Source organism: Sorex fumeus, unplaced genomic scaffold, assembly GCF_029834395.1.
Source record: "Sorex fumeus unplaced genomic scaffold, SorFum_2.1 ptg000036l, whole genome shotgun sequence".
Lineage (NCBI taxonomy): Eukaryota > Metazoa > Chordata > Mammalia > Eulipotyphla > Soricidae > Sorex > Sorex fumeus.
In genome coordinates, this window is record NW_026606093.1 from 22,738,257 (window position 1) to 22,752,500 (window position 14,244).

General features: G+C 51.1%; 1 protein-coding gene across 1 annotated transcript in view; it reads right to left on the reverse strand.

Annotated features, from left to right (window-relative positions):
- Nucleotides 1–125: 125 nt before the first annotated feature.
- TEX52 (testis expressed 52) overlaps nucleotides 126–14,244 on the reverse strand; it is a 25,555-nt gene continuing 11,436 nt past the window's right edge. The window contains exon 4 of the mRNA XM_056117784.1: nucleotides 126–232. Within this exon, the coding sequence (XP_055973759.1) occupies nucleotides 126–232 (107 nt within the window). The remainder of the gene's footprint in view (nucleotides 233–14,244) is intronic.

The window sequence follows — 14,244 nt, forward strand, 5'->3', positions numbered from 1 at the left end:
GGAGGGAAGCGGGGGGGGGGCAGGCAGCCTCCACTTTCCTGAGACGCGGGGAGGGAGGGCTGGGGGCCGCCACCGCAGGTGGACACGGCGGGACCAGCGGGACCGTGCGTGCGCGCTGCCAGGCTTCACCTGCGGCCCGCGTCGGGGTGCGAGCGGGGGCGGGGGCTCCCGGCGGAAAAGGAGAGCATCCAAGCGCGCAGAAGGTTCTCGGCCCGGCCGGCCGGCGAGCAGTCTGGTTTCAGGACCGGCCCCCAGGGGTGCTGAGAGCAGCTCTGAATCTCCCTAAAAATAGGTACTTCTCTTCCTCCTCCTCCTCCTCCTCCCCCTTCCTCCTCCTCTCCCTCCTCCTCCTCCTCCTCCTCCTCCTCCTCTCCTTCCTCCTGTCCCGTTCCTCCTCCCCCCTTTCTCCTCCTCCTCCTCCTCCTCCTCCTCCTCCTCCTCCTCTCCTCCCCCCTCCTCCTCATCGTCCCTCCTCTTCTTCCTCCTCCTTTCTCTTTCTCCACCTCCTCTTCCTCCACCCCTTCCTCCTCATTTCTCCTCTTCCTCCTACCTCCTCCTCTTCCTCTCACCCTTTTTCTCCTTTCCCTCCTTTCTTCTCTTCTCCTTCCTCCTCTTCCTCCTCCTTTCCCTTCCTCTTCCCCTTCTCTTTTTCCTCCTTCCTTCTCCTCCCCCATCCCCCATCTCCATCCCCTTGCTGGGCTCAAGGACCCCCAAGTGGTGCTGAGAATTCCAAACACTGTAGCACTGTCCTCCCATTGTTCATCGATTTGCTCGAGCAGGCCCAGTAACGTGTCCATTGGAGACTTTGCTGTTACTGTGTTTGGCATATCGAATACGTCACGGGGAGCTTGCCAGGCTTTGCTGTGCGGGCGATATACTCTCAGTAGCTTGCTGGGCTCTCCGAGTGGGGCGGAGGAATTGAACCCGTCTTGGCCAGCTGCGCACAAGGCAAACTCCTTACCGCTATGCTATCACTCCAGCGGGCGAGCACCCTATCCAAATGACCCCTGATCTCAGAACCAGATGACCACCAGGTGCCAGTCCTGAACCCCACCAAAGTCCAGACCTTCTTTTATGGACTCGTGATGCAAAGCAGGTACATCTTTCCTGAACTACACCCCTGGTCCTTTCCTGACTAGAGGGCCCACCTAGTGGTGCTGAAGGTGCATTCTTGGCTCTTTTCTAAAACGTTCTCATGGAACTGGAATGGTCATACAGGGGTTAAGGCTTTGGCTTTGCACGTGGCTGATCCTGGTTTGATCCCTGGCCCCACATGTGGTCTCCTGAGCCCCCCAGGAGAGGTCCCAGAGCACAGAGCATGGAGTAAACCCTGAGCAAAGCCCTGTGTGGCCCAACACCCCCCCCCCCCCAATAAAAACTACTGGGGCTGGAGTGATAGCACAGTGGGTTGGGAATTTACCTTGCATGCGGCCAACCCAGGTTCAATTCCCAGCATCCCTTATGGTCCCCTGGGCACTGCCAGGAGTAATTCCTGAGTGCAGAGCCAAGAGTAATCCCTGTGCATCGCCAGGTGTGGACCCCCCCCCCCAAAAAAAAGTGCAAAATATTATCACTCACTGGCCAGAGAGATGGTGTTACAGACTTTGCAGGCTGAAGCCCCGGGTTCATCCCCAGCACTGCATGGTCCCCGCCCAGTTCGGCACGACCCTCCCAGAGATGGAGGCAACCTCTCACTGACACTGAGTGTGGTCCCAAAAACCTAAACTACACTGAAATGAAAATGTTAGCATTCTGATGTAAAGGAAGTCGCTCTGGGGATCTTATGCCTGGAAATGTGGATTCTGGAACACAAATAATACCATTCAGTTGTCCCTTTATTCAAAACAAATGCTTATACCCAAAAGAATCCAACAGAATAAGAAAAAAAAATAAAACGTTAACCTTCAACTCTGACAATGATAGTTGGAAATGATCACTCTGGACAAGAACTGAGTGCTGGGGCTGGAGTGATAGGACAGCGGGGAGGGTGTTTGCCTTGCATGCAGCCGACTTGGGTTCGATTCCCAGCATCCCATAGGGTCCCCCAAGCACCACCAGGAGGAATTCCTGAATGCATGAGCCAGGAGTAACCCCTGTGCATCGCCGGGTGTGATCCCCCCCCAAAAAAAAGAAAGAAAAAAGTGGGTGCTGAGAGCCAATAAAGTGATGTATGCAATACCCTTTCAGAAACAGTATTGCAAACCATAGTGCCTAAAAGAGTGAGAGAGAAATAGAGAGGAGAAAATAGAGACAGATGTGTGTGTTTGTGTGTGTGTGTGTGTGTGAGAGAGAGAGAGAGAGAGAGGGAGAGAGAAAGGTCTGCCCTGGAGGCAGGATGTGGGAGCCATTGGTTGCAGGAAATGTGCACTGATGAAGGGACAGGTGTTGGAACACTGTATGACTGAAACTCAATCATGAACAACTGTAATTGTGTGTCTCACTGTGATCCAAAACAAAACAAAGTAAAATAAAATGTTAGCATTCAGGGTCAGAGACATATCTCAGCATACCGGAGCATGCTTTGTGTGTAGATGGCTCAAGTTTGGTCCTTGGTACCACATGGTCCCTGAGCACCACTGAGTGCAGTCCCCAAACTAAAAAAATTTTAGAAACAAGTAGAAAGTTATATTTTATTTATTTATTTATTTTTTTGCTTTTTGGGTCACACCCTGCGATGCTCAGGGGTTACTCCTGGTTCATGCACTCAGGAATCACTCCTGGCGGTGCTCGGGGGACCATATGGGATGCTGGGAATCGAACCTGTGTCGGCCATGTTGGCTGTGTGCAAGGCAAACGCCCTACCCGCTGTGCTATCTCTCCAGCCCCTAGAAAGTTATATTTTGTATATCAAATGAATGTAGCCATTCTATATCTGTCCCTCTTCTTCTGACTTATTTCACTTAGCATGATACTATCTATGTGATCCAGATATATGCAGATTTCATGACTCCATTCTTCCTAATGGTTACATAGTATTCCACTGTGTCAATGTACCATAGTTTCTTTATCCAGTCATCTGTTCTTGGGCACTGGGGTTGTTTCCAGTTTCTGGCTCTTGTGAACAGAGCTTCAGTGTTCAGAGAAGTGCAGATGACATTTCTGCTGTGTGTTTTGGGGCACCCAGGATATATTCCGAGAAGTCTAACCCGGTTTATCTCTAACACTGCATATGGTTCCCGGAGCACTTCTCCTGAGTGCTCCCTGAGCACAGAGCCAGAAGGAAGCTCTGAGTGGTGCTGGGTCTGGCCCCAAAACAAAAAATAAAAATTCTATGATGACTCCCTTTTACAGGGGTAGAATCCACTTTAAATGTTAGGGTTAGAATGTGTCCTTTCCCCCACATTCGTATGTTAAAGTCCTGCTTCCCAGAAAGAACTCTTGTTTGAGGGCTGGCGATTGCACAGCGGGTAGGGTGTTTGCCTTGCACGCGATCGATCCAAGTTTGATTCCCAGCATCCCATATAGTCCTCCAAGCACTGCCAGGAGTAATTCTTCAGTGCAGAGCCAGGAGTAACCCCTGTGCATCGCCAGGTGTGACGCAAAAAGAAAAAAAAAAAAAAAGAAGGAACTCTTATTTGGAGAAATGGTCTTTCCAGAGACAATCAATTTAGACAAGTTAGGGTGAGCACAAAACCAATATGATTGTGTTCTTAGTAGAAGGGAAAACTTCTGTTTTGGAGGGCTTTTTGTTTTGTCTTGGGGCCACACTTGGCAGTGCCGGAGACGACTCCCTGGCAGTGCTCTGGGGACCATGTAATGCGGGGGATCTAACCCTGGCCTTCCTCGTGAGGAGCAGGTAAGGTGCTTAACCCATTGCACTTTCTCGCCAGCCCAAGGGGGAATATTTGGACGTAGAGAGATGCACAGGGCAAGAACATCATGCGAGCATGCAGGCACAAAGACACTGTGTCTTTGGCCCAAGGAATACCAAAGGCAGCCAACAAACCCCTAGGGTCCAGAGGCAAAGTATGGGACAGGCGCTTCGGGACTCCAGGAGGAAACAGCCCTTTCATCTCGGAGCTCCAGCCTCTGGAACGGTGAGTCGGTGAGTCGGTACGTTTCTTTCTTTCTTTCTTTCTTTCTTTCTTTCTTTCTTTCTTAATTGAATCACTGTGGGAAAAGTTACAAAGCTTTCAGGTTTAAGTCTCAGTCATGCAAATATCAAACACATTTCCCTTTACCAATACTTGTTTTTCACCACGAAGAACCCCTCAAACCCCCCCTCCCAACCCTCCCAATGCCTGTGAGGCAGATGAGTTCTAGTTAACACTCTATCTACTTTGATTAGATTCATTGTTTCCACAAAAGATGCACCATTATTATTTAGAGTTTACACCCCCAAATCAGACCTGCTGAAAAGGTATTGTGAAATAATTTGTTTTCTACAGCTGGTCACAAGAATCAAACGATGTCGCGCGGCCACTAACACGGCTGCGCAATTTTGGATTTCTGGTATTTTACTAATTAAGCCTGGAAGTATTTCTGCTGAGAGTCAGATAATTATGAGATTGGTTTCTGTGCTCTGGAGCCATGGCCCTGCCGGAGAGCCGCTTGTGGGGGAGCAACTCGTGACCTCAGTAGGGCGTGAAGAATGAGCCGGGAACGCCTCCCTTCCCAGCAGGTTTCAGTCGCCCCATCACAACCAGCTCATACCTGGCTTTCCATACAGCTCCGAAGCGGCGAGTCAGTACATTTTTTCTGTTTCTTTTTTCCTGTTTTCGTGTTGTGGATCAAATTCCTGGGTTCCCACCTGCACAGGATGCACTCAGCCCTTTGTTCTAGCTCTGTGTATTTCTATTTATTTATTTGCTTTTTGGGTCACACCTGGCGATGCACAGAGGTTACTCCTGGCTCTGCACTCAGGAATTATTCCTGGCAGTGCTCAGGGGACCCTATGGGATGCTGGGAATTGAACCTGGGTCGGCCGCGTGCAAGACAAATGCCCTCCCCCTTGTACTAACGCTCTGACCTCACCCCATTATTATTGCTAATATGTTCTGGCAGCGCCAGAAAACTTCCCAGAGACTTAGAAAACTTGCCTTGAATTGTATGGCAGAATCTGGAATCAAAACCTTGTGTTTTGTCACTGGATTCCTGCTCCATTTCCATTCTGCCAAAGAGCATACTGGGGGAGACAGTGTTAGGATGCGGATCGTGATCTCCCTTTAATGACAAAGAGACCCAGAGACTGCAAACAGCAAGGAAGGTTTATTGTAAGACTGGCTCGCCAGGGTCGAGCCATCAGGCAAGACCCTGAACTTCTTCAAAGGGGATCTTATATGGGCCTTCACTGGCCATTACAGCAAAGCCCGCGCATTTCATAGCCAATGGATTTGTAACAACCTATACTTTCTTGACCAATCCATTTAAAAGTACATCACTCCTTAGCTTATAGATTCAAAGATCAGCATTTACATACATAGGCATTGTGGCTAGTGGGTATCTGGTAACTCAGACGTTTGGTTATCTTCTATGTTTACCTGGATCCCTTTGATTCTCAGCTCATGGCTCCTGCATTCAGGTGGAGGCGGATAAGGGAAAAGTTCCTAACAGAGGTAACAAATGGTTTCAGAATTTACATCCCAATAAGGAAGAGTCAACAAATGGAGACAGAATTTACATCTCAAGGCTTTACCAGGGAGGGGGCAGGTAAGGAAGAGTTACTAATTAGCAGAGTTTAGCTTTGGAATTTCCCTCGGGGTCCCAAGGGACCTTACAACAGTAAAAATGGAATGAAGAGTCCTCAGTGGTGGTGGGGGCAGAGGGGTTTAATGCAAAGGCAAAAAGACCCTGGGAGGGGCTGGAGTGATAGCACAGCGGGGAGGGTGTTTGCCTTGCATGTGGCCGACCCGGGTTCGATTCCCAGCATCCCATAGGGTCCCCTGAGCACTGCCAGGAGTAATTCCTGAGTGCAGAGCCAGGAGGAACCCCTGTGCATCGCAGGGTGTGATGCCAAAAAAAAAAAAAAAAAGGCCCCTGGGTGTTGGAGAAATAGTTGAGTTGGTAGCGTGCTTACCGTGCACACAACAAACCCAGGTTCCGTCCCTTGACACACCAGAATGGTCCCATGGGTGGACAAAGGAGGAGACGAGGGCCAGGCCGATTGGTGATCAGCTGCCGTTTATTCCATTCTCCCCACGCGCCTGTTCCAGTCTCATTAAGTCCCTCATTCCCATCTCCTGCTGTCCCCCTGTCTAGTCTCTCCGTGCTCCCACTAGTTGGTCTCTCTAGTTTCTCACAACTCTCCCAGCTTTGAGGGTAGCAACCACACACCCAGGTTGGGTAGCACCATCAACATATCAAAGCCCTTCCCGATCGCCTGCAGCCAGGGGCTCAGGCTCCTTTCCTTAGTCCAATAACTTAATTAACATCATAATTAGCTTCTTAATTCTACTACTTCACTGTCACTGTCACTGTCCTCCCGTTATTCATCGATTTGCTCGAGGGGGCCCAGTAACGTCTCCATTGGAGACTTTGTTGTTACTGTGTTTGGCATATCGAGTACGTCACGGATAGCTTGCCAGGCTCTGGCGTGTATGGGCACAGTAAGAGTTACATTAAGCTTGTAGGGTGGCTCTCCTGGGGACATGGCGCTATCGACCTCAGGCTACAGTGCTCAGGCCAGATTAGTCTTTCCTAATTCTAGCAGGGTCCTAATCCAGTTGTTACTGTTTGGATCATGACAGAATTTGTTCACAACCTTGCTCTTAATTTACAGTTAAGTATTATGGTGCTTTGGCCTGGCTCATTTCAGTGCCAGTGTAGCTCACAGCTTTCCCTGGGTCCGTCCAGTCCCTTGTGGGGACCCTGCTTTTGGGGTGCTAGGAACTAAGGGAAACCGAGGCTTAAGTCGAGAGAATAGAAGCCCAGGAGTGACTATCATTCAGAGTCAATTAACTCCCAAGTTACAAAAGCATAGCATGAACTGTCTTCCTGTGTCTATACAAAAGGACATTGTTCTGAATTAACTATGCGAAGGACCTAAGGCGAAGATAAAAGCGATATTTATCTCTGATTAGGAGATAAAGGTGATTGACCTGTTGGGGAAGTAGAGCACAGAGCACAGAGAGTTTACAGATAAACACAGAGGAATGGGAGCACTCTAATGGGAGTAACTCAATAAACCTAAGCTCCCTGTGGCAAGGCAGAAAGGACAAACCAATATTATCCTACAGGGTGGCTTGTCCTGAATAAGGGGCTGTGGGGCCATCTGTTTCTCTTTTCCATTCTATCTGGTCTTTGGCACTGAGGCCAGGAGTAGCTCCCAGTTGGACAATGCTGCTCTCCGGACTGTAGTGAGGAGCAGTTGCCCGTGTCCGGTGCCCACACAGTGGCCTTCCTTCCTGCAGTCTCATCAGCGAGGAAACATTGACCTTTAATTATTGTTTTTGTTTGTTTGTTTTTTGCTTTTTTTTGTCACACCCAGCGGTGTTCAAGGGATCCTCCTGGCTCTGCACTCAGGAATCACTCCTGGTGGTGCTTGGGGGACCATATAGGATGCTGGGGATCGAACCCAGGTTGGCCGCATGCAAGGCAAACACCCTCCCCGCTGCACTATCGCCCTGGCCCCTGACCTTTCTTTAATTCTTTAAAATTTTATTTTCATAAATTCATTCACCATAGGGCTGGAGCAATAGCACAGCAGTAGGGCGTTTGCCTTGCGCGCGGCCAGCCTGGCCGAGCCAGGTTCGATTCCTCCGCCCTTCTTGGAGAGCCTGGCAAGCTACCGGGAGTATCTCGCCCGCTCGGCAAAATTTGATATGCCAAACACAGTAACAACGAGTTTCACAATGGAGACGTTACTGGGCCCGCTTGAGCAAATCGAAGAACAACGGGAGGACAGTGACAGTGACAGTGACATTCACCATAATTGTTCACAATAACATTCATTGTTTCAACACCAATCCCACCACCATTACACCTTCCCACCACCATTATTTTGAATTTTTCCGCCACTACAACCCAAGCCTGCCCCACAGGCAGAGGCTAAATAATTTATTTTTTATCGCTTGTTGTGAATAGCATGAGATGTCGCATGGCCATGTGCTCCTGAAATTCTAAAAAAAAATTTTAAAGACTTTTTATGTTTATTTTATTTATTTATTCATTTTGGCTTTTTGGGTCACACCCAGTGATGCACAGGGGTTTATCCTGGCTCTGTACTAAGGAGTTACTCCTGGCGGTGCTCAGGGGGACCATATGGGATGCTGGGAATCCAACCCGGGTCAGCCACGTGCAAGGCAAACGCCCTAGCCATTGTGCTACATTCCAGCTCCTAAAAATGTTAAATATTTGGGGTCCAGAGACATCTCTGCGACGTGCTGCCCTCTTTCGAGACATGGCCTTTAATGTGCTTAAGTGGTACCCAGAGGCAGTTCGTGGGCATGACTGCCTGGAAACTGGAAGGGCAGGGAGATGGGGGGAGGTGGCCCACCCCCCAATCAGTGAAGCCTGAAGTTTTCAGCACACCTGGGTTTTTCAGCAGGTTCATTCTCATGCATGAGAGGGAGGCTCTGGATGAGCCTGTGAAAGTCTGGCCGTGAGCACAGTGGCGACTGGATTCTAGAGGTTTGTGGCTGCCAGAGTTCTGTTGGGCAGGCAGAGGGTCACACCTGCCCCCCTTTGAGGTGCCCTGATGAAATCAGCCTGGCACAGTGTGGGGAGACATCTCTATGGTGTGCGGTTCTCTTCCGAGATTCATCTGTGAGTCTGCTCTGGCTTTTTTTGTGTGTTCCCTGCTTTCTCCCTGTACCACGGTGGCCTTTTCCTAAGTCGCAGGGAGAAGGGGAATGTTCTGGCAAAGTTACGCACGTCACACTCTGAGCGCTTCCTCAGAGGCTAAAGAAATCCCTGGCACGGGGAGGCAAGCATGCTGGAGAGCCGTCTGGGGCGGCTTGGTGGCCCCAGAATTGTTGGAGTGTTGATGCAAGAGCTCGCCTTGGCTGTTTCCAGCCGAGGAAATAAAGAGTCCGGCAGAGGGGCTGGAGCGACAGCAGAGCGGGGAGGGCGTTTGCCTTGCATGCGGCCAACCCAGGTTCGATTCCCAGCATCCCCTAGGGGCCCCCGAGCACCACCAGGAGTCATTCCTGAGTGTAGAGCCAGGAGGAATCTCTGAGCATTGTCGGGTATGACCCAAAGAGAGAGAGAGAGAGAGAGAGAGAGAGAGAGAGAGAGAGAGAGAGAGAGAGAGAGAGAGAGAGAAAAGAGCCCGGGAAATAGCTATGGATGCCAAGGAATGGACCTGGGTCAGCTGTGCGCAAGGCATCCTCCCCGCTCTACCATGGCCCAGGAGTTCACTTCCTCTACCCTGATGTCGTGCATGTGTCTTTGTGCGTGTATGCCTGCGTGAGTGTGTGCCTGTGTGCATGCATCCGAGTCCCTTCAGTTGCCAACCCACGGCTTTGTGGGGTGGGTTCCTCTCCAGCCTCTCAATTCCTTGTTACCTTCATCCCAAGGTTGGGGCAGGCCGGGTCGCCCCCGAGCATCGTGGGAGGAGGAGAAAGACCAACTGCCAAACAAATGCTGCGTTCCTGCCACTGACCGGAGTTCCCAGAATATTCCTCCTGGTGTGGGTTATTCAGGGCCAGCCGGTCTCCTGGAGCCTCTGGAGGGTTCGGGGCAGATCTATTTCAGACTTTCTCTTCTGGGCCTGTCAAATCTGTCCATGACAACAGTGAGTTGTTTTCCAGAATTTGCCAGGACCCCTGGGCCTCTTGGGATATTTCTCACCCCCTCCACCCCGCCCACCACTACCCTCAAAGGAGAGCTCTTCCAGAGCTTTCCAGGCAGGGACTGCTTTATTTTTTTTTTAATTTTTAAAATATTTTTTGCTTTTGGGGTCACACCCGGCAATGCACAGGGATCACTCCTGGCTCTGCGCTCAGGAATTACCCCTGGCGGTGCTCAGGGGACCACATGGGATGCTGGGAATCGAACCCAGGTCGGCCACGTGCAAGGCAAACGCCCTACCCGCTGTGCTATCTCTCCAGCCCCAAGGGGCCGCTTTATCTTTGATGGTTTCCCCCTGTTTCACTCACAGCCAGACCGAGAGGGCAAGTGTGCATTTGTGTCAGTGAAAGCTACTTGGAATGTGAGGGATTGAACCCAGCCATGCCTGGCCAGACCTTCCAGTTGGGGTATACTGACCGGTGGCGGGGGAAGTGCTTCGTCTTTGGGACTCTTATTTCCTCATCTGTAAGACTTGCTGTGGAGTCAGACTCAGAAGCCGAATGCCAAAATAACCCAAGGAGGGGGCTGGAGCAATAGCACAGCGGGTAGGGCGTTAGCCTTGCACGCGGCCGACCCGGGTTCGATTCCCAGCATCCCATACGGTCCCCTGAGCACCGCCAGGGGTAATTCCTAAGTGCAGAGCCAGGAGTAACCCCGGTGTGACCCCCCAAAAAAAAGCAAAAAAAGAAAATAACCCAAAGAAGGCTTTGGGGCTGGAGTGATAATACAGTGGGGAAGGTGCTTGCCTTGTGTGCCGCCATCTGGGTTTGGTCCTAGCACCTCAAGTGGTCCCCCAAGCCTTGCCAGAAGTGACCTCTGAGCACAGAGTCAGGAGTAAGCCCTGAGTGCTCCTGAGTGTGTAACCCCCCCCCCAAAAAAAAGGCTGTCTTGGTTTGCTCTTCTCTGAAATGGGACTATTTGGGACCCACTTGGGTTGTGGCGAGAATTACATGGGTTGTTTCGTGAAAAGCTCTCAAATATACTGACATCTAGTGAGAGCTGAGAAAACATTTCCTGTTGTTTGGAACTTGGACACACACACACACATTCTCATGCTTGGTTTGCTTCTTCCTTTTCCCACCAGATTCCATGCTTTCTAAAGCTTGTTTCCTGGGCCGGAGCGATAGTACAGTGGGGTAGGGAGTTTGCCTTGCACATGAGTTCTAGTCCTGGGCGTCCCATATGGTCTCCCAAGCACTGCTGGGAGTGATTCCTGAGTGCAGAGCCAGGAATAAGCCCTGGGCATTGCTGGGTATGACCCCAAAAAGCAATAAATAAATAAATAAATAAATAAAACAAAACACTGCCCTGCCCTTGTTCTTCGATTTGCTCAAGCGGGCCCAGTAACATCTCCATTGTGAGACTTCTTGTTACTGTGTTTGGCATATCGAATACTCTCAGTAGCTTGCCAGGCTCTCCAAGAGGGGCGGAGGAATCGAACCTGGCTTGGCCAGCCTGGCTGCGCGCAAGGCAAACACCCTACTGCTGTGCTAGCACTCCAGCCCAATAAATAAATAAACAAAAATAAATTTAAAAAAAGGTTGCGTCCTCTCTCCCCCCACTTTATTTATTTATTTATTTTTTGCTTTTTGGGTCACACCCGGCGATGCTCAGGTGTTACTCCTGGCTCATGCACTCAGGAATCACTCCTGGCGGTGCTCGGGGGACCCTATGGGATGCTGGGAATCGAACCTGTGCCAGCCATGTTGGCTGCATGCAAGGCAAACGCCCTACCCGCTGTGCTATTGCTCCAGCCCCTCCCCCCACTTCTTTTTTGGGAGGGCCGCACTCAGCAGTGTTCAGAGTTTACTCCTGACTCAGCACTCAGGAATCAATCCTGGCAGTGCTCGGGGGACCATTTGGGGTGCCAGGGAAAGGCAAACGCCCTACCCACTGTACTTTCTCTGGGGACCCTCTCCTCTCTTTGTACACAAAATTTGTGGAATAGTCTGGAGGACACAGAAAGAACATTCTGTTCTTACCCAGGGAAGCCTGCTGAGCACCCTACCTGATATTTTTCCTCCCTCCCTCCCTCTGTCCTTCCTTCCTTCTTCCCTTTTTGGATTTTCTTGCCACTCCGGGCTCTGTGCTCAGGGATCGCTCTGTTGGTGCTGAGAATGAAACTGGACTTGACGGTGTGCAGTGTCAGCCCGGGGCTATCTTTTTGCCCCTCAACCCACCACCTGCCCCACCTGATTTATTTTATTTTATTTTATTGCTTTTTGGGTCACACCCGGCCAGGCACAGGGGTTACTCCCACTCCTGGCTCATGCACTCAGGAATCACTCCTGGCAGTGCTCGGAGGACCTGGCAGTGCTCGGAGGCAGTGCTCGGAGGGATGCTGGGAATAGAACCTGGGTCAGCCGCGTGCAAGGCAAACGCCCTACCTGCTGTGCTATCACTCCAGCCGCCCACCTGATTTTTTTTTTTTTTTTTTGCTTTTTGGGTCACACCTGGCAATGCACAGGGGTCACTCCTGGCTCTGCACTCAGGAGTTACTCCTGGCGGTGCTCAGGGGACCATATGGGATGCTGGGAATCGAACCCGGGTCAGCCGCGTGCAAGGCAAATGCCCTACCCGCTGTGCTATCACTCCAGCCCCTCACCTGGTATTTTTTTTCTCTTTTTTTTCCCTTTATTTTATTTTATTTTTTTTAAAGTTGTAGATTTACAATTTTTTGTGCTTTGGTTTCAATTATACCATGATCAGATACCCATCCCTCCACCAGTGCCATTTTCCACCACCATGGATAATATCCCTCCCACCCCCATCCCCCCATCCCCCCTGTCTCTGTGGCAGGGCAATCCCCTGTGTTCTCTCTCTCCTTTTGGGTGTTGTGGTCTGCAAAAGATGCATTGAGTGGCAAACATGTTCAGTCCATAGTCTACTTTCGACATGCATCTCCCCTCCTGGGAGGTCACCTGGTATTTTTAAACCACAGCATCTACCTGATGCTGGAAGCAGTCACGTGAGGCCCTTCCTCCAGTTCTCCTTCCCCTGACACTTGTGTGACTGCTGGTCACCCCCTCTCAGACAACACACATACCCTGAGGTCTTTTTCCCAGTTGGTTATATTTTTTAATTTATTTATTTATTTTTTTATTTTTACTAGTGAGACATCATGAGGTACAGTTGTAGACTTACAAATTTTTGTGCTTGGGCTTCAGTTATACAATGATCGAATATCCATCCCTCCACCAGTGCCCATTCTCTACCACCACCAGTCCCAGTATCCCTCCCACCCCCCATCCCCTCCATCCCACCCCACCTCTGTGGCAGGGCATTCCCTTTTGTTCTCTCTCTCTCTTATGGTTTTTAATTTTGTTTTTGTGCCACACCCGGTGACGCTCAGGGTCACTCCTGGCTCTGCACTCCTGGCAGTGCTCAGGGGATCAAACCTAGGTCAGTCGCGTGCAGGGCAAGCATCCTCCTCCCTGCTCCAGCCCCTTTCCAGCTCATCTGGAGCCGGGACATACCCTCAGAAAAATCAGACAGCATTGTTCCCCTCCTGAAGATGATCAAAGTGCAGGAACCCATGCTCTGCCTGTGGGACCCTGGATTCAGTTCCAGCAATCCCCTCACCAATGTCACACACATGCCCCACACAAAGAGTTTGTCTGGAACGGAAGAGATAGCCCTCTGTGCTGTTATGCACTGCTGTCGGGAGGCCTGGGTCTGACCCCCAGTGCACATGAGCTCCTGAGCACTGCCGGAGCGACCAGAGAGCACATGGCTGGGGTCAGCCCCTGAGCACCACCGTGTGTGCCCTCGTCCCCCACGCTGTCCACAGCTTTGGCGTCTCTCAGCTAAGGCAGGCAGGACGGTTTCTCCTTTCACTGGCTCCCTCATTTCTCTTCCTTGCTCGTGTTCTACTTTCTTCCCTTCTTCCCTCCAGCCTGTCCTTCTTCCTTGCCTCACGGTCGGCTTTGCCCTGCACACCGCTGGACATCCCCTTCGCTTTCTTTTTTCTCTTTTTCTATTTGGTCACACCCGGGGATGCACAGGGGTTACTCCTGGCTCATGCACTCGGGAATTACTCCTGGAGGTGCTCGGAGGGACCCTATGGGATGCTGGGAATCGAACCCAGGTCGGCTGCATTGCCAAGCAAACACCCTCCCCCCGCCAAAAGCGTTCTTTTTAAAGCCTTGCTGGGACCATGCCCCATCCTGTCGCTTCTGTTGTTTCTGCAGATGTTGACTGGGCCCCGGAGGGTTGGACAAGAATCCAGTGCCCTCTCTCTCTCTCCGTGGTCCCTCAGCCTAAGAGGCTTCTTGTCGCCTAGTTTCAGAGGGTTGTGGTGGTGGTGGCAGTTTCTTGGGTGTGTGTGCTGTGGTTCCTGGGGGCTGCTCTGGGCCTCAAGTGACAGAGCCCCTCCTGGAGCGGCTCATGTGCCCAGGGGTGCTGGGGTCGCACCCGGGCCTGGCTGCTGGCCGAGCGTGTGCTTAGGGCAGGGATTCTCTCCCTCCCCTAGTAATTGCTTTTTGGTGGGGGCTTTGGGGGACACTTGGCAGCTTC